The sequence below is a fragment of the Cupressus sempervirens genome, chromosome 3 (genome assembly GCF_028749045.1).
Source record: "Cupressus sempervirens isolate cs-2001-9-10 chromosome 3, ASM2874904v1, whole genome shotgun sequence".
Classification (NCBI taxonomy): domain Eukaryota; kingdom Viridiplantae; phylum Streptophyta; class Pinopsida; order Cupressales; family Cupressaceae; genus Cupressus; species Cupressus sempervirens.
Window position 1 is genome coordinate 135,415,620 of NC_143120.1, and position 27,283 is coordinate 135,442,902.

The window sequence follows — 27,283 nt, forward strand, 5'->3', positions numbered from 1 at the left end:
GTCCCCAAACCACGTTGCATCTGTAGCCCCTGTTAACACAATATTGTCCCTTAATCAAGCTAACCTTGATAGCCACCCATGTTGCTTTCTCTGCTTCTAACTCCTGTGTACCCTGAGCCAAGTTTCACTGAACTGCCTTCAACTAGATGCTCAGCTCCTCCCGAGCTCTCTATGCATCCACCAAGACAACTTCATGTCCAACACCTACTCCAAGTGCCTCAAAGCGTATCACTCCTCTTGAAAGGCTTGCTCTGATGTTCTCTTCACCTCTTGTACACAGACACTCCATGCTTGCAGCAACTCCAAGTCTCATCAACTAGTCACACTTCCCACAACTGATAACTGCACTGACTGGGGGTCTAGGGGGCATCGCCCCTACCAGGGTCAAGGGACAGCGCCCTCGCAAGGTCCTGGGGCAGTGCCCTAGGTGCACATGGCTCCCTTCCTATATTGAAGATGTTCCCACTTCTCCAACGACTTCCCTTTTTTCCTTCTGCTTTCTTCTTTATGGCCGTACGATACTCATTTGCTTTCAACTTGTTCTGGTCGTACGGCGTACAGTACTGAATCTCTTCTCCTAATCCCGTACGGCCATACGATATTTGTGATTGCTCTTCAAATCTTGATCACCTGCAGTGCCCATTCGGTCTTTACACCTGTTGCTTCCCCCACCATACGCGTACACTATACGGTCTGTGTTTCTTACTCGCCTTCCCTTTTCACCCTACAGCGTATGGTCACGAATGCCTTAGATTTCCATACAGTGTATGGTCTTTTCATTCACTACGGACTAATCTCCCTGAGACAAGCCGTACGGTGTTTATAAGACATTCACTAAGCAATTGCCATACGGGGCAATATAAAATCTGTAAGGCAAAATCCTGTGTTGACTCCTTGTTGTATGATGGAAATAGAAGGATGACTATACAATGCCTACCAGATACTATCATGCTCTTCAATCTCCGGTCGCCTTACGGTGGGAAAAAGTTTGTACGGTGGAATAATAAAATCCTTTACTGTGTTTTCGATACGGCCATGAGGTCTCTTAAAAAGATCGTATGGCAATCAGTGTCCTACTGAAGCCGCTGTACGGTGGCTTTAATAACTTCACTTGTTTTTTCTTTTTTCTTTTTTTTTAATTTTTTTTTCAAATTTTTTTCGATTTCTCTTTTTTTTTTAAAAAAAATTTCGCTGAATTTTACTGCTCCTCAATATTCGTCAACAACGAAATAGATCGCGCATGATATATTTTCAACTTGGAGATGTTCACTGCTTCTGGGACTTCTTTCCCATCCAATGTCTATAGCTTTATTGCCTCGTTATCATCCACTTCCCGTATTTGGCACAGTCCGACCCATTTGACAACTTTTCTGGTTTGATTTCGTTTTGTCCGCTATACTTTAATACCAACTGGCCTAGTTGAAATTTATTCAATTTCAAACACTTCTCATGCCACAACTTCCACCTATTTTGTGTAACTTTTGTAGCCCATTGTGCTTGCAGTCGTCACTCATCTAGTTTATTTAAATTATACCATCCCTCCCTCAAACTTTCCATATCTCCAAGCTTGTTCTCAAAACTCGGTACCATGAATTTCGTCGGCTGCCACTCCTTGCCATCAATAGCTGTATTCTTGATTTTAGAACCTTCACTCCATACTGCTGAAGTTTTTATTAAGCCCTTCCTCTTTGTTTCTTGTGCAGACCATACAATGTGTTTTCCTTGCTACCAACACCTTTCTAGTGAATTCGCGGTTCGATGTAACATTTTCTTTCTATGCAGTCCGTTTATTATGTACTGTACGGTGGAATCTTCCTTCTTCTGGGTTTGTACTGTATGCTCTTCCCTTCAGCTTTTGTCGTAACCACCTTTCCTTCTTCTACTTCATTTCCCTCTTTTTTCTCACCTTTGTCAATCCTTAACATATTACAACTTGGAAAGAGCTCGTAATCCTCCATCTGCCAGTAGAAAAGACTGTTCACCGAATCCAAATCATCGTCCGTCAATCCACCTTCCAACCATAGGACTCCCTCATTGGGTTCTAATCTCTGCTTTCCTTCATCTTCTTCTTTGGAATCAGATGATAGAGCTTCTTCGCCCACCATTTGTGTGTGTAAATCAATAATGAATTTTCGTCATTTGCTCTCTATTGATAGTGTATTCTTCTTCCAATCATGCTTAGCCTTTGCTTGTACGAGCCATCCTCAACCCAGAATGGTGTCATATCCTCTCCTCTTCAGCAGAATGATGACGAAATCGAGTAGGAACGGTTGTGTTCCAATAGTCGCTGGTTGTGCCATTAGGATTCCCAATGGTTTGATCCCATGCTTGTCTGTCGTGAGCAACTGGAATGTAGGTGGCCACAATGTCAACTGTCCCAACTTTTTCTAGGTATCTTCTGGTAGGACGTTTACCTATGAACCTCCATCCACAATTGTGTCTAAAAGGACCGTTCCTAATATACCCATCTCGACGACCGCCAGATGTTATCTGGATGTCAGGGCTAACAACATAGGTCCACTGCACTTGCTCCGCTTTCCTTCTCCCTTCCGTCCGCTGTACTTGCTCCACTTTCCTTCTCCCTTCCATGTTCTCCCGGTGGTTTAGTAGTTGGAGCGATGTTTGTGAATGTTGATCAGAGTTGAGGCATTGTGAGCAGCAAATCGTTTATTTTGACTAGTACCTCCATTTGTAATATCTGTCGTATGATGTTTTCTTCTGTGCAGTTCCTCGTTGAGGTACCAATAATGTCCTTCAAGTGTGCTTTCTCCGCCTACATTTCTTTCTCAATTTTTGCTCGCATTTCCTCCCATCTCTTCTTTTCTTCCGTTAGGTCGAGGTATAGTTTTGCTTATTTCCGTGTGATTGCCAGAACCTCCTCTTCATCCGTCCCAATGGTGATCAAATTCACTCCTAATTTTGGGCACTTGGCATCTTCATGATCTGTTGGACTACACCATTAGCATAACAACTTTGGTGTATTCACTAATGTACAATTTCGTGCAAAGTGGCCCCACAAATTGCATGCTTGGCATTGAACCATCGGGCAGTCATTCGCATTGTACTGAATTCGACTATGGCTCCCATTATTATTGTTGGCATTGTTGTTGTTTTGCCCTAGTCTATTATTTTTATACCCTCCCGATGTGGCACCCTCATTACTGGTGGTTCTGCTCCCTCCTGACTCGAATGCCTCTTAGGTCAGGAGCACTTGTTGAGGGCCTCTTGTTTTCAGATTGAAGGGACATTCTTTTGTGGAATGTCCAATGATCTGGCAGATCTCACAAAACTGGTTCTTTGGACAGGATCCCTTCGTATGACCTTCTGTCTTACATTCTGTGCACCATAGCTCGTTTCGCTTCATCTCTTTCTGCATGTTCTTAAATTCCTTCATCATTTGGATCATATCCTTCTAGAGAGCTTGGACCTTCTTGCTACCCTTTTCGTCATCGTTGCTCTCTTCTTTCGAAGACGTGTCGTCATCTAAATCAGATGAGCTACTCTTCTTCTTTTTTGTTTTCTGCTCACTTTCAAAGTTCATTGCCCGATTATATGCTTTAGTGTATGACGATGGTGGCACAATCTTCATTTTCTTTCGTAATTTCCGGTGTAGTCCTTCAATGAACCATCTCTTTTGCAGCCCATCTATCAGCTTACTTTCCACCTTGTTTATTAAGTCTTTTAATTTTCTGGCATATACTCGAACTATTTCATTTTTTCCTTTCTTTGTGTTGTATATCTCTGCTATGATCTCATTGTTGTTGCGCAGCAATTGAAATTCAGTGATAAATTCCTTTTTAACTTCCACCCAATTGGTTTTTTTTGGGGATTCGTATTGGCAAACCAATGAATTGGTACACCCCTTAGGGTTGCTAGAAATTGTCAAACCCATTCGTTTGTATCGGTTACACCATTCACTATCCAGATTGTCTTGCATGTCTTACAATGTCTGATTGGATCGGTTGTTCCATCACCATCAAACTTTGGCAATTTTTCTTTTGGTCTAGCCATTACTATTCGAGTTGGAGGTACTTGTGTACCTATGCTGTTCTGCACACCTGCGCTGTTTTGAACAGTCGTTTTATTTCCAACAGTCGTGCTATTTGGTGAAGAAGTGTTTTCGTCAAGCAAAGTTGTCTGTTCCAGAAGTGTATCTCGGACAAAGAGTTCACTCCACACTCGTGCTCCCACGGCACTCCAAGCCATGCGAGTTAATCCCCTTCCGTCTAAATTCTTCTCCCTCGGCGTATGCAAGTTACGAAATTCCCCCTTGCTTCTTCCACCAAATCCAACCGTTGTCGAGTCTTTTCCAGCAATTCCTCAATGCTAATCTGCTGAAACCTTCGTTTGCGTTCAGCTTGTTGTGCCAAAATTAAATTCCCTTGTGCTGTGCGTATTTCATCTTTTTCCTTCAACTTATTCTTATTTTGTTTAGCTGATTCGGCATTAGTATTCATTTCTTTGCCTTCATTCCAAGTCCATCGAGCAACGGCGCCAAATGTTTATCGTACGGGGTAAATGGTTTATTAATGCATGCAAACAATAGACCAGAATATGTAACACAGAAGTATTCCTTTTATTATTCGCATATATGCCGAAGAGATTACATAGTGCTTACAATGTTGATTACAACAATGATCCAAAGTTGCACATATACCATCCTGAAGAACCTTCCCGAAGGGGCCTGTCAACTACATAACAAGAACCTTCCTGAAGGGGCCCATTGGCTACTCAATATTTACCAACAACAATGTGCATGATTGCTTGTCTTAGCATTTGAAGTTAATTGTTTGGATTAAAGTTTAATATTGCAAAAGTTGTTATTATCGTATTATATTGATTCAAACCCCCTTCAAAAAGGTCATAAGAAAGTGTAAGAAGATAAAAAATGTTTTTTGGCTGACTTCAAAGTAAGAGGATATGAATAATTATCCATCATCAATTGAGAAAGTAGTATTGATAAGGTGGAAAAGCAGTTTGTGTTGAGTGGGTTGGTGCTCATAAAATTTACCTGTGAAATTCTTCCAAAGGGGTCCAAAAACTTGCCTCATCAAAAATGCAATTTCCCACATCTATCCCTATGGTGATCGTAGCATAGGATGAGGAAGTCCATCCTTCCCAACAAACATGCGTCTCAAAGTTGCCTTCGATGTCAACAAGGATTTTGATGTGAGAAAAATTGAGGCAAACCTTGTAATACCAAGACAAACCAACTCCTCTTGCCCCATGCATTTCCTCATTATGCCAAGAACCAATGTGTGATTGCAGATAAACTTGTAGATATTATTTGCCCTTTCAACATGTGATTTGACCCATTTGAACTTATAAATATCCTCAAACTCATGTCAAGACAACGGGTTGCATATGGAGACCAATTTTTTTCGGGGTGCCTCTCCATTAAAACATTACCTGCAGCAATTTTAAATTAATTAGAATTTTTTATATGTTAAGAAATATTTAAATAATTTATAGATATCTCTCCATCAATTTTTCTAAACTTGAAAAGTTTACCTTCTGCAACATAACTTTCTGCATTATTTGTCACCACCTGGAACACATTTCCTTCCCCAACCTCTTGTACAACTTCCTCAATAGCCTCTCATAATTATGTGACATTTTTCACACTTTGGAATACATCAATAGACTTCAAGAACGTGGTGGACCCTAAAAAATAAAATAGTTCAAAATAATTACCAATCGCCATGGATCAATCAAAAAATTGAAATTGAAATTATTCAATTGTTTATGAAAGTGGAATGATCAATCACCTCTGTAGGAAACAAGAATATTTAGGAGTGTTTTATTCCTCCTATCTGTCCAACCATTTGTCTTGATGGCACAACCCTTTTGGCTCCAAGATTTGTAACATGGGTGCGGGAGGAGGGGGAACCGGATGCACCTACATGTAAAATGGACCACAATCCACAAGAAGTCATCTCTATGCTTAGTCAAACCCCTCACAAAATTTACCTCGATGCTTTTCTATGTTTAGTAGGCACATGTGGAGGCAAAATTCAATTCTACCTTGCCCTTAGGCTGATTGTGCAACAAAATTTATAAATTTACAACATTTAAGGATTTTTGGTGCCTCTTCTGCTTTTTGGCACAGTACACATTTCTTTGCAAATTAGTGATGGTTACAGCTTTGCACAACACAAGAGTGACTTGAGACTTTGGAACTATCATTGTTTAGCCAAAAGCAGTTGCAAAGAGCTTTTGGTAGAACATGTACAGTAACCTTCCTGTGGACATATACTTCCTCTCTGCACCTAAATAAATTTTTTCCTACAAGCAACTTAAATCTCCATTACATTCTCTGGAATCTCATTGCTGTGATTATGTCTAATACAGAAAAGAGCACTAGGAGTATCCTTTTTTTGCACTAAAAGACTCTCAAATGCCATAGATCAGAAAGATACACTGTTTGTGCTTTTTCTCACCAACAAAGCCAACACATTTGTCAAGACAAAAGTACCATGACCTACGGGAGATTTCCATACCATGAAATGAACTGCCAAGCAACGTTTAAAACTGATATGGCATTTTTGAAACTTCCTATCCATTCCTATTTGTGATGGAATTCTGGTCATGTGATGAATTAGAAAGTATTATTTGAATCCTTCAAAATTCCTATGCAATGTTAGTGTTAACATTAGTGGAGAAAAGAACAAGATGACATTTTATGTATTGTATTATTGCACTTATGCTCGTTGCTCTTAAATTAATTTTAGTTCTTATAATGCCAGGTTGATGGGAACCATTTACCGCCCTGTCTTGTTGGAGATGATGTATTAAGACATTTCAAAGCTGTCTTCCCAGAGGCAGATGTCAGTATTTGAGTCTTTGCCTATTTTTTAACTTTCTTGTGATACTTTTTCCTTAGTGCTTATTGAATTTATCTTTAATTTATCTTTCTACATGTTCTCAATAGAATCATATTCAGAAACATTGTGGTAATGCATATGAGAATGGTGCCAAACGTCAATATGGGAATAGAAAAGTACAGTTATTGAAGAATAACATCAGGAAAGGAGTCAAACAAAACAGAAAGGATTGTATACCCGGTGAATCAATAAATCAGGAAATGCTCATGGAACAGCTAGATTGTAGTGGTGAAACACAGAACAAATCAGTAGTTCTAGCTAAATTTAAGGATCAAAAACAGGTCAAAAAACCAGAATCTAGAAAAGGTTTTGAAAAATATAAGGATGAGCCAAAGAACAAAATACTAGAAATGGTATCCACTGAGTTCATGTCAGCTGATGATAATGTCATGATGTGTGTTGGAGAAGTGTCAGAGATTCCTAAAAGAAGACGAGGCCGACCAAGGAAGGGGCTAGAAAACAGGGTTTCCCAAGGGAAGAGACAAATAGTTGTAGGTAAAGATGACAACGGGCTTAAGACATCACGAGCTAAGCTAAGGCAAGAAGTATTTTGTCAATATAAAGATGAAATTGAAAAAGGAAAAGGATCACCAGATTCTAAATTAGTAATATTTGAAAGTATACACAATGATCTTTCTAACCCATCACTGTTGCATCGAAGCAAAAAAGAAGGATGCTTTAAAATCCTAGGCAAAAGGTCCAATTCTGAAGGAAGAATAAACTCATCGGACTTGACAACTGTGGAATCTGAAAGATTGTCACAGGAGATTGCACCCAATGAAATTGCAGAAGCTCCGGTCTCTCCAAAAAGAAAACGAGGTTGTTTAAGTAAAGAAAAAACAGAATTGATCTCCCATGTGTCTAGGCAAGGCTTTACAGGAATGGATCCTAAACTGTTGGAGGTGTCTCAACCTAATCAAAAGTTTGAAAGAGGTTCTGATTACAAATTAGATGGTCAAAGCAAACCAGAGTTACCTATTTCAAAATTATTTACTTCTGAAACGGCTCAGTATTTAATTTCTGAAACAGCATTTATCTCTCTCAATGTTTTGGATAGCTATAAGATGAAACAAGATCAACGTAATAGGGACTCATCTGAACTGCCTTATTCTGCAGATCAGGAGCAAGGTTCATCAGATAGGACTCTCACAGTTTCAGCACTTTCTCATTGCAGGCAAGGCCGACGAAAAGGTTCAGGGAAAAGATTAAATCTGAAAGTTAAAACTAAATCACCAGACTTCAAAGAAGTAAACGCTCAAAGGCTCCTAGGAGAGATTTTAGAAGTAGAATTGTGTCCTCACAATGGGAAGCCAAAAGAAGACAAAGGCTCAGAACAGATTTTAATAAAGGATTTGAAGAAGAAGTCAGGTGCCAGTTATGATAAACTTTCAAAAACAACGGATAAGTTTATAATAGGAAGTCCAAAGATTTCTACAAAATTTCATGGTCCAAGTTCAAAGAGCAAAAGTGTGTCCCTGAAAAATAAGGTAATTTCATATGCACAACATTTGATGACAGATGTTAGTGATACAACAAATTAGATGGCTTTGTAACTTTGAAAAAATATCTTATATATGCAATACTCATTGGTTGTTCACAGATTCATGGAAATGAATTGAAGTTTGAAAAGAAGCTATTGCAAAAGAATGGATATAATCTTGGGGCGGTTCCAATAAAACATTTCAACAAGAAAAGAATATCCGGAATTGAAGAGGTAATAACTTTTACTATGCTCTATAAAGTTATAAGTTTCCTGAGTACCATATTGTTTGTGTTTGTATGATGTATTAGAGTTGTTTAAAAATGTAAGTCCTCTGTGGAAAATTCTCCACAACGACTCATTTGGCAGGCCTAAATCTATCCTTTAGGCATTCCTGGTGTTGCATGTCCTAGATATGTTGCTGCATTAGATGTACTTGGCTATCTAGCCATTTTCAAGTAAGGCCTGGGAGCTTCCTCTTCCATGTTGAATATTTTGTATCATAATTCTTTGAAGAATTTTTTATGATGGTAAATATTTATATTCTATAATTACCATGTGATTGATGCATGTTCCATAAGATCATTATAATAGTCATCAATGCTTCATTTATATGCTAACATATATATTTTTGTATCCAGTATTGATTAATTTGGTTTTTATCAACATCTTCATTTTTTTTCCCTTCTATATTCAATAGGAAGGCATCCCTTGAGATTTTCTGGCTATCCCGGTATTAATGACATCTTGATGATGTGTAAATATGTCTGAAATATCCATGAACTGTCCCTTGTCTCTTAGATCTTACTGGACATGTTACAGAAATGTTCACAGATGTTTATCAATGGCTGGAAAACATACAACAGATAAAAACAAATCAGCAATACGACTAAAAAGTAAATAACTTAAGAGGCATGTGGCTTCTTTGTATCTCCACAGCCCTTTCAAAACTCTAAAAGAAACCCTATTGTTTAACATAATGAAAAGAAAATTATGTTGCAGCAGCAAGCAGCCTTGGGTTTAAAAACAATCCTTCATTTGTTTAATTAGACACTAGGAGGGGGATGACAGAGGACCAGTGTCCCTTGCAGAGTTTGTGACATGTCTTAACTACCTCTTGTATCCTATGAATTTTGTAATGTCCTCTTTATTTTGTAATGGATTTTAAAAATAATAAGATGATTGAATAAATAAATAAATGATTTTTACAAATAATATATATTTGATAAAAGAGAATTCAATAATAATATATCAAATATTATCTTGATGTATATATTATCATTTTATATAGTATATATGTTTATATATCATAATAATATATACATTTGATATTATCATCTAAATATACACATTACAATTTGTTAATTATACATCTGATACGTATGTATCCTATGATACATATATAAATAACAAACATATTTAATGAATAAATAACATTTAAACCTTATCTAATTGACTTAGTACTGAGTCAACTAAGGGAAAATAGAGAACTATGAGTCCCATAATATGATTGCCATGAACATCAAAAGGAAGTCATGAGATCATCATTACTAGTCATAAACATTAATATAACAGATAAGTAGGATTAACTGTAAGTTAAATTAGAATTAAGAGAGGGGTATGTCTCTTCCATTATAACCTATCATGAGATTAAAACTGCAGGAACAAAAAAAATCATTAGATCTGACTAAGCATCCATGAAAAGATATACTGCCAATGCATAGAGTCAAATAGATAGATGTAGACAGGAAGTAAAGAAGTAGGGACGATCATGGGAGACCAGCGAGCAGTGTAATGGGGAAAGATTTATCAAACAGTGAATAAGATTTGCCAGCTCAACTGACAGCCACCTGGCAGAAAAGGAAACCTGGATATGAAGAAAGGAAATGGTATCATACAGGGTCGGGTAGGAAGAAAATATTGCCACGTAATCTGTTAGTAAGACAGTGGCTTATACATTCAGAAAACTTTAGAATATGCAGACTTTCCTTACATTGATCTTATATTGGGAGTGATCATCAAAATGGAATGGAGAATTTTTTGGAAGAATATACAAAATCACCTGCAGAAGTCAAGGACAATACAACAGTGATAACCTCGTCATGAAAATTTGAACTAAAGACACCATAAGTGGTAGCGGGATGTTTGGTGAGAAATTTGGATATTAACCAGCAATCGACAATCCTGAAGATTGGGATTATTGCATACTAAAATTAGGATCAATATAATTGATCTGGGATATCTTCAGCTTACAAGCCACATCAGTGCTTCTTAAACAGTGAACTTAATTTCCTCCGATTTATCAGACATATTTATGGTGAGAGATAAACACATCATTTATTCAATATGCAAGTCAGATCAGGGAGATAAAAAGGTAGCAAAAAAGACTTGAATGGAGGCGAAACTGATAAAGGTGTAATGGGGAACGACTAAGTTGATTAACTTTTACATATCATGCAATATGATATATTAAGTAAACTGAAGGTGTAATGGCTAAGGCCAAGTAAGTCATTGATAAAGGAAGAGAAGGATGGATTTGACAAAGAGAAAAGACTTTGACATAATAGATTGCAGCAACTAATAATAAGGAGAGAAGAAGTAAATAGAAAGCTGACCAAGTATAGGCAATGATGATTTAAGTTTCCACCATTATAAAATATTGAAGGAGATCAAAGGAACTTATGAAATGAAAGAAGCGGTACATATATAAGGCAAAAAAGCATAAGGTATATACATTTATTAGATGGAGTGTTATTTTAAAGGGGATATTGAGGACTAACGATAATAAATATATATTGGAGGATAAATAAAAATAATTGAAGTACTAATGAGATTAAACAGATTCTAAAGTAGAGTTAGAAGTGATGTTTCAATAAGAATCACAAAATATCCTATATGTATGACACTTTCATATATTAAGTTACCAAGTAGCCACTAAATAATTATATTGGAGAATAATTAAGAGGAACATAGTACCCTTTACAAGTGAAATCCAAAACTCAAGTTGGGAGTTTCAAGTTAAGGTAAGGTGAATCCCAAGAGGGGACATTATAGTGGTACTCACAGCATGATCTTGCCATCCTGCAGGGTGAAGCTTATAGAATGATCAGCATATAAGAACAAAAATTGTGATTGAAGGTGAAGTATATTAGAAGTTGTAACATACTTTTGACAAAAGATCATGGATACTTTATGACAGAATTATGATCAAATTATACAAGACATTATAGCAGAACTGTGGATAACCTTCTAATAGACTTGTAGAAGAATTAAAAAATTAGTCCTTTGGCAAATAATAGCCTAAGGACGATCACCACATAAATCATTCAATATCTATCAACATCTAAAAAATAGCATTCATCTCGGATCAAACAAGGCACATATACCAGTCAGCTTATTCGAAAGAAAGAACATCAATAGAGTTGAGTGGGCAGGAGAAGGATCCAAGTAAGAGGAATCGATAATTCAGCAATATTCAGATGGAATTGAAAAGGATGCAACAAGAGTATCAGTCAAACAATATATAATAACCAAGGTTGCACGGGTACGTGGGTACGAGAACGAGAACGGGTACGGGAACAGGTACGGGTACGCATATTTTTCAAAATAGGGGACGGGGGTACGTCTGTATGCCTAATTTTTTTCTATATAATTAATATTTTATAGAAAATATAAAAACCAAAATATATGTCATGAGTCATGACATTGAGCATTCAAAACAAGAAATTTGAAAATATGAGCCATAAGTCAAATTTTATATATATATGCTATTGCTGAATGTTTTATGTTTAAAGTATTTTTCATAATAGGGGACGGAGGTACTTGGGTATGTCAAACTTATTTAAAAATTATACTTTTATATTTATAAAAAATCTGAAATTATGAGTCATGACAATGGTTTTTCAAAACAAGAACAGTGATAAAGTTTGCAAATGTAATGTATTCTTTTCAGTTTCAGATTTGCTATATGTTTGAATTTTGAAATAATAATACATGATAAATGCTTAGATGCATAACAAAGAAGGCAGACTTTAAACATGAACAAGAAGATCCTAAATCATATGACAGTGATATATTGCAACTGATAAACTTATGACTTGAACAGTGATAAAGTTTACTGTTAATGAGTATCAAAGTTTCAAACTGATTTGGTATTGAATTAAGTTTGATAAACAAGCTAATACAAAAATTAAAAAACCCAAAAAAAAATCAGAATCTTAATCAAGGTCCATAGCTATGATGCTCTCCACCGAGTACCCAATACGTGGGATACGTGTACCCGGTACTTGGGTATGTGGGTACGAGTACCAAGGGTGTGGGTACGAGTACCCATGCAACCTTGATAATAACACAATCAAAACATACAAGATCAATCACGGATTTGGTGATTTCCTCTAGTTAATATTATATTCTTTTAGAGTGTTAAATCTATTGGGATCAATAGAAAGAAGATATAAACTACTACAATTAGCCACTAATAAAAGGACGAAAAAAATGCATTATGATCCCCAGAGGGAATTAAGGAAGACAAGATAACATTTGATATATTATAATTGAATTCTCTTCTATTAAATATATTATTAATAAAAGGTGTTTATTTATTTATTCACTTATCTTATTATTTTTAAACTTCTTTACAAAATAAAGGGGACATTACAGTCTGCCCTTCCTCAAATTGCTTCTCCTCAAGCAATTGATGTGAGAGACTTCTTCTGAGTGATCTTGATATTGATCAATAGTTTTGTAACTTGGGTTCCTTCTCTTACCTGCATATGGGACCATCACTTAGTGATCCAAAATGTGAAGTATGATGATATAGAACATACAATAAATATATATTGGATACATGAAGACACATAGTGCTGCAGTGGCAGAGAAGAGAAATGCTACAGGAGGCAACATTGTTGAAAATGTAATAGGAAATTTAATGATATGTTTTAAATGCTTTTAGTTTTTGAAATTTGTAATAACGTCCTACATGTGGTGGCATACCTAGAGTAGCAATTCGATAAGCTCTCCAGATATAGCCACCTAGGACCAGGTGTGTGGATCTTAAATTAGAATAGATTTTTTTTTAGTTCGTAGGTGGAGTGTTTAATGATTTTTAGAATCCAATAATAGGTAGTAGGCAATTTTTGGAATATTCCTAACTTAGAAAACGACTGTCTAATATTGGTAGAAAAAACGTTTCAGATTCTTATCCTTTTTTTGGATAGAAGACGTTCTTCTTTTCTAAATAAGAAGAAAACGTTTCACATCCTTTAATTAGGAAAAGAAAGTCAGTTTTAAAATGAGAGCCAGTCGGCTATGTAGAGAACGAATCGAATTTGGAGAGATATGGAATGTTTTTTTCATTTTGTCTTTGTGCAAGTTTTCGATGGTCTAAGTTTTGAACGGATTTTTCTTATCTTCTCACTGGAAACAAGTTGATAGTTTGCAGAAGATTAAAAAGTTTTAGTTTTGGGTCGAATTCGGTATGTTTGCAGAAAATTAGTCTCAGTGCGTGGGTAATATCTCCCAAATGAACCGTTGGATTTCTCTCAAATTTTTATATGTTGTTTGAAACCTAGTTACGCAAAATATCAACGGTTGGATTGAGAAAATATTGTCTGGTTCAAAAGTTATACATGTCTGTTCACGGGTCTATCTAGAGACAGCAAGAAGCAATGTTTTGCAAAAAAATGTACTCTGATGCGTGGTCAATATCTCGGGTTTGAACCGTTGGATTTCTCTAAAAAAATTATATGTTGTTTGAAACCTAGTTACGCCAAATCTCAACGGTTGGATTGAGTAAATCTTTTCTGGTTCGAAAGTTATTCATGTCTGAGTGCAGGTCTATCCGGAGGCAGCAAGAAGAAATTTTGGGAGATTTATTTTCAAAGTTTTGTTTATTGAATCTGATTTTAGTGTGTGATCCTGAAGGTTGTAGATGCCCCTTGAAGCAACTCAGTTGAGTGACTGAATCCTCCTGAGTTTTCCAAGGTGTGGCTCTGCATCATTTTTTGGTATCAGAGCACAGCAAAAGGTTTGGGAAAAAGTAGTTGTGTATATGTTTGTGTGATTGTGAAAGATTGAGAGAAATAGTCTGAGAAGAAGTTCAGGAGACTAGATAAGAAGAAAATAACTTAGCTGAGGAATGATGGGACAAGAAGAAGCAGCTTTATTGTATCTTTTTAGAAGGTATTGGCAGATACAGGATTCTAAACAGAAGGAGATAGAGGAAAAGAAGAAAAGAGAGAAAGAAGAAAGGAGAAAACAAAGAGAAGAGCTAAGCAAGATAGAAGAGGAGATAAACAATTTGAGAAGGAGACTTGAGGAGAATGATGCTAAGTTGAAAGAGAATAAAGCTAAGTTGAAAGAAGTGCAGCAAGTATCTCTTGACGAGAGCAGTAACAAGACAAGCCCTATTGGATTTGAATGCAAACAATCTGTGGTTGGAATAGTAACATGTCCTTTGAAAATAGAGAAGAGTACAATGTTGGAAGGTACTCCTATGGAAAAGATTTTGGAGGCAACTGATGAAGCCTTAAATATGCATAGTGAAGAAAAATGTCAAGAGGCATGGCATGAAGATGAAGCTAAGGAATGTGTAACAGCAAGTTCTAAAGAAGAATCTGATTTATGGAAAAAATTTGCAGCCATTGTGAGAGAATGGAAAAGGCATGGCGGTAGTACGGAAACTCAGCTTGAAGAAGAAAGGAAAGAGTGCAATATTGTTATTGTTCTTGAGCAAAGTTGTAATAAGAAAGAGATATTTGAAAGTGAGATTACTACAGAAGATCAAGATGATGATAAATGTTTAATAAAGGAAGAAGAGATAAATACAATTCTTAAGATTCAAGATGTGAAACTGGTTGATAGTCAAGTAGCAGAGAAGTTTATGGTTACTATTGATGAAGATAGATATGATGCACATTACATGGTGTATAAGGAAGCTCATATTCAAAAAGAGAACTCAAATAATCTTAATGCTGATGATATGTTTTCTTCTAATAATGTTTATGCAGGGATGCAGATTTCATGTATAGTGAATCATGTTGGAGAATTTTCTGTGATATTTACAGCATTAAAGAAACAAAGCTACAAGGTGGAGAAGTTGGATATTATTTTTGTTTTTCTTGTAGATATGCTCATCCTAGTTCAAAGAAATTGGAAAGTTCAAAAGAAGAATGAGATTCATTTCTACAGCACATCATCTCAAGAGGACTTGAGATTCATTCTACAGGGGAGTATGCTGCAGTGGCAGAGAAGAGAAACGCTACAGGAGGCAACATTGTTGAAAATGTAATAGGAAATTTAATGTTATGTTTTAAATGCTTTTAGTTTTTGAAGTTTGTAATAACGTCCTACATGTGGTGGCATACCTAGAGTAGCAGTTCGATAAGCTCTCTAGATATAGCCACCTAGGACCAGGTGTGTGGATCTTAAATTAGAATAGATTTTTTTTTAGTTCGTAGGTGGAGTGTTTAATGATTTTTAGAATCCAATAATAGGTAGTAGGCAATTTTTGGAATATTCCTAACTTAGAAAACGACTGTCTAATATTGGTAGAAAAAACGTTTCAGATTCTTATCCTTTTTTTGGATAGAAGACGTTCTTCTTTTCTAAATAAGAAGAAAACGTTTCACATCCTTTAATTAGGAAAAAAAAGTCAGTTTTAAAATGAGAGCCAGTCGGCTATGTAGAGAACGAATCGAATTTAGAGAGAGATGGAATTTTTTTTCATTTTGTCTTTGTGCAAGTTTTCGATGGTCTGAGTTTTGAACGGATTTTTCTTATCTTCTCACTGGAAACAAGTTGATAGTTTGCAAAAGATTAAAAAGTTTTAGTTTTGGGTCGAATTCGGTATGTTTGTAGAAAATTAGTCTCAGTGCATGGGTAATATCTCCCAAATGAACCGTTGGATTTCTCTCAAATTTTTATATGTTGTTTGAAACCTAGTTATGCAAAATATCAACGGTTGGATTGAGAAAATATTGTCCGGTTCAAAAGTTATACATGTCTGTTCACGGGTCTATCTAGAGACAGCAAGAAGCAATGTTTTGAAAAAGAATGTACTCTGATGCGTGGTCAATATCTCGGGTTTGAACCGTTGGATTTCTCTAAAAAAAATTATATGTTGTTTGAAACCTAGTTACGCCAAATCTCAACGGTTGGATTGAGTAAATCTTTTCTGGTTCGAAAGTTATTCATGTCTGAGTGCAGGTCTATCTGGAGGCAGCAAAAAGAAATTTTGGGGGATTTATTTTCAAAGTTTTGTTTATTGAATCTGATTTTAGTGTGTGATCCTGAAGGTTGTAGATGCCCCTTGAAGCAACTCAGTTGAGTGACTAAATCTTCCTGAGTTTTCCAAGGTGTGGCTCTGCATCAACTTGCGACTTCCCCAACAGAGTCGCCAATTTGTTGGTTATCAAAATCGATGGTTAGAGACCTACGAGCATTGCCTGCTCATGCTGGGTATCTAACTGATTGTGGCCAACTTGACAGGATTAATCTAATCGATTCAAATCCTCTGCACTTTTGGCTCCACCAGACCAAGGCTTGTTCATCCAAATCCTGGATAGCAAAAACTTAGATCCAAGATGATTTATAGCGGATTATAACATAAAAAAAAATTCCTCAACTGGAAAGTGTTCAAGGAAACTTTCTAGATTGTGATTAATAACTATTATTCTTCAAACTTTGATTACTTTATTAAAATTGTATGCTGCTGACAAGAAAATTTTAAAATGAATTACTATTACATATAAGTTTCAAACTCTTAAAGGAAAAAAGCTAAAGAGTTGCTAGCATATGGATTAAAAATCATGAACAGATTAATGATCAATGTCAAATTTTAATGGGTAATAGAGTCGAACATATATTTCTTACATATGACTTTATAATATTGGTGATATTATATTTGTTGATAATTCAATTATTACGATGCCACAAATTGTTACACTTTTGCGTATTCAAATTAGTCTATCATGCTTTAACCCTTATGTGGACACAATATATACAAATAAAGGAAAAGATTATATTTTGCAATATTTGTATTTATCAAATCTGAATAGCAATGAACAATTTAATGCACCTATCGAAACAGTAAATTATAAACAAATAAACAACAAAATCACAAAGGACGAGTTATATATGTTCCAACTCCAAAACAAATAAAACTCTTACTGATTTTATTGTTGGACAGCTTGTATTGAAGACACTCAGATTTGTTGATGCTCTATTCAACACAGCTTGATCACAGACAATTTCAATGTTTATGCTCAACAATTTTCAATCTCCACTTGCTTTGCTCAAAACTTCAACAATTTCCCTTTGAAGAAATTCAATAGAATGTATACTTCAAAAATATGCAGAGAGTTTTATATAATATGGGTTGTGTATTGTTTAGATTTTACATTCTTCTATTTATAAAAGACGAAAAGGCACTATGCCTTTCCCAAAACAATGCATCTTTTCATAACAAGTAACAATTGATAACTGCTGCAATTTTTTGCATAAAAAAATAAACTTAACTTCGGACATGAATTAAGTTATAAGACAAATGAAAGCTTCTTCCATTCGAACTCTCCCTCTTCCATATAGATGTGCACCTCTCAAGCACTAAACCCGACGCAACCCAGAATATACATCAATTTGGGAGTAACTTGAGTGCACTAAATCTTCTTAAATCATTATTGTTAAAGGCACAGTTCTCCCGCTATCATGTATCAATAAACCTAGAACAGTATTCTCAGCTTGCAACCGCTAAACATCAAATGAAAATGGTGTACATCGAGGGGTTGATACGGCTCGAGTTTCTTCTTCGTGAAACCCCCAATAGATGAGATGCAACTCCTACTCCGTATCCACACATAACAATATCTCCTCCACATGCATATAGACATATGCTTTATGCGAATGATCAATGCCAGCTTTGTGTGCTCCTCCTGCCGTGATGGTAAAATATTCCAACTTCAAATTGATTAATTGTTTAAAACGCTTGTTCTGGCTTCCACGGGAAACTGACTATGCTCCATCTTTCATATTTTCCGTAGGCTCTATCGTGCACAAAATTTGATGCCAACCCCCTTTTTCCTCTGTCTCCAGTGTATGCATCATCGCATGAGTCTTAGTCACATTACAGATTTGCTCGTTTCATCATGGTTTATATAAAGATGCCGCTGCAAAGTTATATGCAGATGATGTGATACCCTTTTGTCTTGTCTTTCTCAGTGTAGATCACGAAGGAACACCATGAGGGCAATTTTCTTTAGTTATAAATCTCGCATAAATATCATTTACCATTGCGAATTGACTCATGTTAGAAAGATAAAGATGAACGTACAGAACATCCTCCCATCCAAGCTGATCTAATTTTAGTCTATCCTAAACATTTTTCAAAACAAGGCCCCAAATGAACATCCATCCCTTCCATCTATTTGGAAGTACTTTGCACCCAACAGCCAATACTAAGAATCTCATGTTTAGTCTTTGACACAATCAAATTCTGCTTGCATTTAGCATCAAGGTCTACAAGAAGTGCTTGTGACCAGTTATTAGAATTATAATCACTTGGTACTTCATTTCCTTCAACTTCAAAAACCCAATCCATCTCTGATGCGTTCAAAGGAGTTTTCTCATCACCTATTATAGGATCTACGTCTCCTGTTCTGGTTTCCAAATAGAATGTTGACGGATGAAGAATCCCAATAGGAGCAATAGAATCACAAACATTTATTCCATATAATTCTTTCAAATTCAGGAGGTGAGGTTGCATGGTTGCAAGATCACTGCCTGGATGCCTTTTAGGATCCAAACCAATGGCGGCAACCTTTACAAGAATAGCATCAATCCTCTTTTCGATCTGTTAGACACTTCAGGAGCACCTGCAGATTTTCCTCATCGTGAATACTCACAGATAGCTTCCCTTTTGTGCCCAAGCTCCACTTCATCTATTTCAGCGCCTACAAACAAAGACAAAAGAAAAGATAAATGTTGATGAACAAAACCAAATGATTTGAATTCCTTGTGCAAAACCTTCAATCAAGCATATGAAAGCTTTAGGTGTGTCCATATGTTCTGCTGCAGCAAGCAACAAAGGGAAAGCAGCTCCAATTGAAATAAACCTCCAATACTCTCTGATTCAGCAGAAGGTGGAAGAGCCCTTTTCAAGCTTGCTGCAACAATGCTATCCCTTGGAACAACCAGGCCTTATAAATATCAATGCTGCTATGCAGAACATGGATCCTTAGGGAGACCCCAATATGTTTCAAGAAACAACCATTGCTGCTCCAGGGTCCGATAAGTTGGAAGGAAAATCGAGATACTATTTTTTGTATCTTGATCTTGGTTATGAATATGCATCACCAAACCTCGGTTCAGTTTATACATATCAGGAGGAGATCAGATTCTACAAATCCTTCATGCACTTCATCAAGAACCACCACCCTGTTGATAAGATGAATGCCCTGTATCCAGCGTAACCTCTGTTGCATAATAATCCTTAATAATGAAAGGTACTGCTTAATAAATGCCTTGGACAAGTATTTATGTTTTTCCTTTTTTCCCCAAAATAGTTTTATTCAATTGGAAACACAAAATGAAGTTCCATCACCTCCAAAACCTGTTTTTGAAAAAGCTTCATGCTTTTGACTTCCAAGAACACGTCTTTGGCATTTTTGCTTGATTTCTGCCATGGAATTTCTTCAAATCTTCTCCTTTACGGTCATTTTTGCTAATCCAAGTGTTTCCATCATAAAAACATAGAATCTTCTTGCTTAAAACATCATTTTTCATCCTCTTATTGACCCACGTTTTTTTTAAATGTCCATTTTTGGAGTGTTTTTTATCACATTTTGTAGCAAGGAAGAAACATTGGATGTTTTAAATTCATGTTTTGGTCATTGAAGGGCACGTTTTTGTATTCAAAGGTCAAAAACAACTTATAACATGGCAGATTTGAACCACATTTTTATCCAAAAACATCCCATGAACTTGCATTTGCTGAAAAACATTGGAAGTTTGAGCATTCTTAGGGCACGTTTTTGGCATTGTGCATCAATAATGCCTCATTTGCTGCCCCTTGAGAATTGCTCTTGCAATGTTTGAAAAGATTGAAGTTTGTTGAAGAATTTTTCAATATTGGAGCTTTTCCCTCCATTTCTGGCACATAATCATCATGTAAGTGGACATTTACCTTCTTGCTAATAAATTTGTGGTTATTTTGCTGATTTTATGCATGTTTTAGCTTGATGATTTACACTTGTTGATTTTGTTGCCATGGAAAGTGTATTTTTCCTTTAAAAATGATGAAATGGTTCATTTTCATGTTTTTGGGTTTTTCCCAAATTCCAAATTCCAAATTGCATATTGAAGTGCTTTGCTTGTTGACATGTTCGAGTCATTTGCCAAAGGTACGTTCTTCTTTTGAAGCTTGTTTTTGTGTTTTGTGTGTTTTCTTTTCAGTTCTTCTCCATTTTGGAGAAGTTGCAAGTTCTTTCCCGAGAACTTGGTCATGTTTCATTTCACTCCATCTTCCATTTTATACAAGAGCATCATCACGTTCCATTTCCATTTTTCCATGCCACAACACTTCGCATCTCATTCGTCGAATGCAATTACACTTATTTCATCTCATTCATCATCTGCATGTAGAGAGATATTAATCTAGAGCTTTAGTTGATTTGATGCAAAGCTTAATACTATATATCTCTCATAGAAACTACCCAATCTACTCCAAATCTCCGGCTGAGTCACGCAGGTAGCATTCATATCAGTGTTGTTTTTGCACCAAGCCATAGTGAATCTTTATCAACAAACTGAAGTAGGCAATTATTGCATCCTAGAATGTTCCCAGAACATTGCATCAGCAAATTAAGCACATTATGAGACATTTTATTGAAACAACCATATTCAAGCATCATCTGATCCAAACATTAATCGGCAATGCAAGAACAAACATCAAACATTGACATTGCCCACATCTAGTGTTGATTTGAGTACTAACATTAATCAACCATTGACATTCCTAGGTCATGGTGCCCATGAGCATTAACATCGAACACTTTGCCAGCTACCAAGACAATTAACAACTGCCGCCTACTATCCGTAAACGCCAACGGCAACGGAGATTTCTATTCCTAACATGGCCGTGATCAGAGCAAGCTCACAAATCTGATGTTGGTGGGAGACCAGGAAGGATAAAACTGTGGTGAGTGGAAGTAAGAGCATCCAAGATGGCGTCACCACCTTCAAAACTGCAAGTGTTGGTAAGACTCCACAACACACTCCATTATCCCTTCTCAGCATTGTCCATCATATCACTTCATGAAGTTATTTCTATATAGGATAACTCGAATCCTTTTCACTTGTCAATTTACTATCCTACCATAACTTCTATCTCTCCCTGATTTTACTCTAATACCATGTTAAATAGGATAGTTCTTTAAGATGATAAGCAAGATTCAGCAAATATGATCATTTGATCATCTACAAACAGTAGGAAGGTATAGAACATTTATCAATTACCATGACTACTTTGTTAGACAGCATATATATATCATATCAAGAACCAATTCCAATCGGTCATGACCATTCATTACAAAGAGTTGTGATTACTCAGAGTTGGTTAGTATTTACTAACAAATCAAGGTATTATTAACAAAACTTGTAACTTAACCATAAATCAATTTATATCTCAATCATTTGTAATTCATAGAATGCTCGATATTAATATGCACCATGTTCATCTCAGTTGAATATGATAATGCTGGTTGATTATCTCATATATTATGGACTATTCAAAGATGTGTATATATATGTGTGTGAATATTTGTAAAGCATATTTTCACATCTATATATATACAAATTGGGTCCAATAATCTGACCATAGCTTTGACTAGGAGCAATTGTGGAGATATATAGTTAGAAGCTTTGTTTGTAGCTTACATCTCTTTCTTGATGCACAAAATAGTTAAGATATCTTTACTTTTAAAAGTCTTTTTGCCCTACTAGTAAAGCTTATTCATACAGAAATACAACTGGACTTAAAGCCAAATTGGTACACTTTTAGCTAGCCTTTGAGTTAGTGCTGGTTTATTGGTATCACCGTTCTAAGCTTTTAGATTAAAGTGTAGTTAGAGATTTCACCCTGCCCATTACTCGCTCCACGGATAAGTGGATTATTTCCTGAAAGTTAAGAGGAAAGAATATTGGTAACACCCTTTTAAAAAAATCTCTCAACTTCTTGCTTACCTTGAGTTGATCCAAGGAACGATGAGAAGGGGGAGCCTTCCCTTTAATGTAGGAGAGACTCTATCTCACACGCTATGGCTAGTCATCCTATTTGGCGACTGGATTTTACCCAAAATTGTCAGTTGCAAAATATCCACCCAACACCTTAGACGCTCCCAAAACTTGAGGGTCCTAGTTTTTTTGTTTGGTTCTATTTTGCTTTTTGGACATATCGGAGTTGTCAGAGGTCTGCACCTCTAACACCAACAAGACTGAAGGTCAAGTCTTTTGGAGTCCTTTTTAGAGGTGGGAGTTAGATGTTTGACAACCCCAAAACCCAGTTTTTGAGTAGTGTTTTGTCAAGCTATGTCTAGTTTGTTCAACTTTATCAAACCTTCGAACTTGTTGGACTTCGACAAGTCCAAGTGAGTGGTATTATTTTTTAAGATGTCAACAGGTTTGTATGCTATAAAAGGTGACTTTTCTTATTATTTTGTTTATTTTGTGCTTTGATTCTTTTGCTTTTCAAAGAGTGCATGTTTGAGCTTTGGCAGCGAGTTGAGAGTCCATGAGTAGGGGTTTTTTTGTAGAGATATTTGAGCATCATCACCACTTTTGGGTAGTGTACAGGCTCCTTGTTATCTCTTTGGGATTTCTAATTTTTCGCCATGTCGTAGTTGTGCAGTGCTACTAGTGTCATTTTATTCGTCCTCGTTAGGGCTTGTTCTTTATGTTTGGGTCTTTCAAGCTTACTCTGTCATTATAGGCCTTCATCGTCCCCCTCATCCATCATCATTGTCAAAGTCCTTATGGTAGTTTTCTTTAGTTTAGTAGGTTAGGTTTTAGGAATTTAAGTTTTGTGTAGGTTAGGTTTTAGGAATTTAAGTTTAGAGCTTTGGAGTTGTCAAAAGTTCACACCTCCGACAATGCTAACAACTCCGATCTCCTAGTTGTTTGAGTTTCATGGTTTCCCTAAGACAGGAAAAACATCAAAGTGTCGAAGTTGTTGAAGGTTTGCACCTATGACATCCTTGATTGAGCAAATACGCCCACTCAAATTTCCTAACATCAAGACATCTTTAAAGTTCCAAAGATGAACCTCCGACATCGAAGTCTTAGAAACACCCACAATATCAACATCCTAAGGAAGCTAACTCCCAAACTTCTTCACAGTTTTCAGATCCTTGCAGGTCTATCAATCCTGAAAGGGCTGAGAACTCTAAGGCTTGATCTTTTATGTGGTATGTAGAAGTCAACTCCATCAAGCCTTCAAAGATGGCAAAGTTTCACACTCTGACACCTCCAACAACTTCCAAACTTCCTCTTTTCAAAGAAAATTTCTAGTATCAATTTTGGCACCATTCACAGATTTCATACACTGACAACCCTGATACTTCAAAATCTTCAAAATTCATGTCTGTCATTTGGTTTTGGTCTTTCTATGAATCAATCAGTTGTGTCGTAGTGTCATAGACTCATTAATGCCCCCTTTAACTTATATTCTTTAGTTTTCTTAGTATTGTCATTTATTTTAATAAAGTTGTTGACGAGTGCCTTTTGTGCAGATTGAGCAATGACATCATCTTTGAAGACAAATTTTGCTTCTCAACCCATGAAGAATAAGTATCAAGAAATCCACCTTAGTCAAAGTCTATAGATAGACACTCTGAGATCAAAGATACTGAGTTTGGGGACCTTGACTTGAACGAGTTTCTTGAGCAATGCAAGAAGTCGATGGGAAGGTCAAAGATGTGTACCACATTGGTTATATTCAGCTTGGTTCTTGCAGCAAGCTATCCAATGGGTACATTGTCCTAAGATCTGATAGTGTTACACATAACTATGTGCCTAATGAGAATGTTGTAAAGAACACATTTGGAGGGGTCATCTTGTATTTGAAGCCAGACACAATTGAACAAGTTTTTGACATTCCAAAGGTCGATATCTTCTATAGAATCACTTTGGAAAGTGCAAGCAGGAGGTACCAAGACAATGTCATGTAGCTGCTGACAAGTTGATAATGGAGAAGTACTTAATCAGGCCTCCTCTCAAGGGGAAGATAGATAAGGTTGGTATGAGGGAGGGGAGACAAGATTGACATGAGCGGAGACTACATGATCAATGCTTTAAGTATGCCATAGTGCTCCTGAGTAGAGTAATGGGTTGGCTGATTGCAAGGCAACTAGAACTAGAGATGGTTCACATTATTAAGAAGATTAGGACTTGGAGGAACAAGATTGACAGGACAACCTTGACCAATGACAACATGCATGATTTAGTTGGTGGGAGTCAAGACTAATGCCAAGTTTTACATGACTTCATATGTGGTGTATTTGCTTGCTACAAGGGGCGAGTGTCCAAGGTTCTCAAAGTGGGTGTTCCAGAATGATGTAGAGGTATGGCCTCACATGGTCTACCTACAATTGGTAAGAAGGAAGTTTTCGGATGAGAGTCTTGAGTTCAAGATAGTGACCGATGCTCTTTTATTTGTTTCCATCTCCCACATTGAGGGGGATTATGTAAAGAGATTATCTATTGAGGCAACTTCCTAAGTCAGCCAACTAGGGGCCTACTACATTCAATTTGAGACTTTTAGTTATATCAGATTCTCTAGGAGCACTATATATCCAAAGAAGCTTCCAAAGTATCCTTTGGAAAATCTTATATTGTTGGGGATAGGTAGGAAGCTTGAGAGCGCCTATGAGCAACTCAAGTTGAAGCAAAAACACTATTGGAACTTTCCCATCTACATTGGCACATCTACCATGATCAGGATGAAGGCTCTTCACACTTTCTTTGTGGAGTGACAACAATATCCTTTTGAGGAGTACCCATCTATTGGGCTATTGTTCGACCTTGTGGGCTACTTTAGCAAAGTGAAGGGAAAAGACTACATCCCTAAGCCTCATAATGGATCACTAGATTAATTGTTTCAATGATTCTAAGGCCCAATTAAGGACTGTTGCAAAATGAACCTCGAATCAGCAAGAGTACCTTTGAAGCTAGGCATCCTCGCCAAATCATGGGAAAAGGATCTTCCTTGGAGGTTTCCACCAGAGTGTAATCTGGACTAGCTTGGGTTTGGATTGGATCTTGAGGGATCTTGCAGAACTGTTACTTGCTTTGTATTTGGCCGTAACCGGGAAGGCCTTACAGCCCAGCACATTGCATGTAATCAATTATATTTTATGAATATATTATTATGATTTGGTATCAGATCTTGCATTGTTACTTCTTGTTGTTGTGTTTCTGCTGCATGGTTATATAGCAGGGGGGCTAGGACATCTCCTTTGGGGATGCTCCTGCCTTGCACTGCGTCAGATGGTATCAGAGCACAGTCATTCCTGAGTGTGTAGACAAATCACCAAAGCTGAGGTAGTTTGCACTAGGACTTGGGTTGGAGAAGCAGATGTGAATTGATCTTGATCTGATGGTGGATTTTCTTTCTGGAGTCCTAGATCTCTTGGTTGTAAGGTGGCAGATCGTGGTTCTGACTTGCAATTGCAGAGGGCTTACAGATGGATTGATGGATGTGGAGTTGGTTTTTGCTGGTGTGGATTCACTAGTTATTGATGTGGATGAGGATTTTTTGATGATGCATTATGTTCAGTTTGTTCTTGGGAGTGAGCATGTTGATTGGATGGTTGAGATTCTAGAGTTTGATGGAGTGATGCAGATGTGGATGATTTGCATATTGGTTTTCTTGTCCCTGTTGGAGTGGAAGCCTTTGGTGAAGATGAAGATGGTGAGTGATCTTTCTTTGGTCATCACAGTGTTGGACACACTTTCCTACTTACCTGGGGAGTCTGATGCAGGAGCATCTTGGTTTTACTGAGGAGGCTCTAAGAGTTTAGGGTTAGGGTTTAGGGTCTGGAAATTTGGTGTCTGTTGCAGGTCACATAATTAATTTTCTGTAATGAGTTAGAGGTTGAAAATTTCAGGGATTGAAGAGGACCTAGATTTCTACCTACAGTTCAAAGCACGAGTTCTAATTCATCTGGAGCTAGGAGATATCACAATTTTCCTAAGACATCAATTTTAGGGATTTAATTATTGTTGTTGGCCGACTTGTGGCATTTAATTTGTGTAACTGTATTTAATTTGTGTTCTAGGCCGACTTGTGGCTTAGATTGGTCTAAGTAGGGGTTGTGAGGGAGTCTTTAGTCATTTTTCATTCAGATGGGGAGTGAATGGAGAGTAGCTGATGAGAAATTTTTCTTGAGTCTGTAAGTAGAGCGCCGAATGTGAGGCAATTTACAGCAGGATTGTGATAAGATTGTGAATGTGTGGACAGAGCGCCGAATGTGAGGTAGTCTATACTTGGATCTTGGATTGAGTTTGAGAAGAGCTAGTAGTTGCGGCTTAGAAAACAAGGAGATTGCTTGGTGGGCTTGCGAGCACAAGTTGAGATCTTTCTTGGGTGTTTCTACCAAAGTGAGGTTCTGGACTAGCTAGGGTTTGGATTGGATCCTGAGGGATCTTGCAGAACTTTTTACTTGCTTTGTAGTTGGCCGTAACCGAGAAGGCCTTACAACCCGGCACATTGCATGTAATCAATTATATATATTTATGAATTAAGAATTGTAAGTTGGTATCAGATCTGGCATTATCTCTTCTTGTTATTGTGTTCCTGCTGTGTGGTTTTTTTTTCCCGTCAGGAAATAATGTATCGGGATGTTCCTGACGGGGTATCGGGAGCTTCCTG

The 27,283-nt window shown here is 36.8% G+C and overlaps 1 protein-coding gene across 2 annotated transcripts in view; it reads left to right on the forward strand.

Annotated features, from left to right (window-relative positions):
* The window catches only part of LOC149565124 (sister chromatid cohesion protein PDS5 homolog A-like), a 246,144-nt gene that overhangs the window by 178,153 nt on the left and 40,708 nt on the right, over positions 1-27,283 (forward strand). Inside the window, exons 23-25 of one of the 2 annotated variants that reach the window (XM_089818670.1) lie at positions 6,747-6,827; positions 6,932-8,371; positions 8,485-8,598. The exons of the other annotated variant lie outside the window; for it this stretch is intronic. Of the exons in view, the coding sequence (XP_089674796.1) occupies positions 6,747-6,827; positions 6,932-8,371; positions 8,485-8,598 (1,635 nt within the window). The remainder of the gene's footprint in view (positions 1-6,746; positions 6,828-6,931; positions 8,372-8,484; positions 8,599-27,283) is intronic. 2 annotated transcript variants of the gene reach the window in all.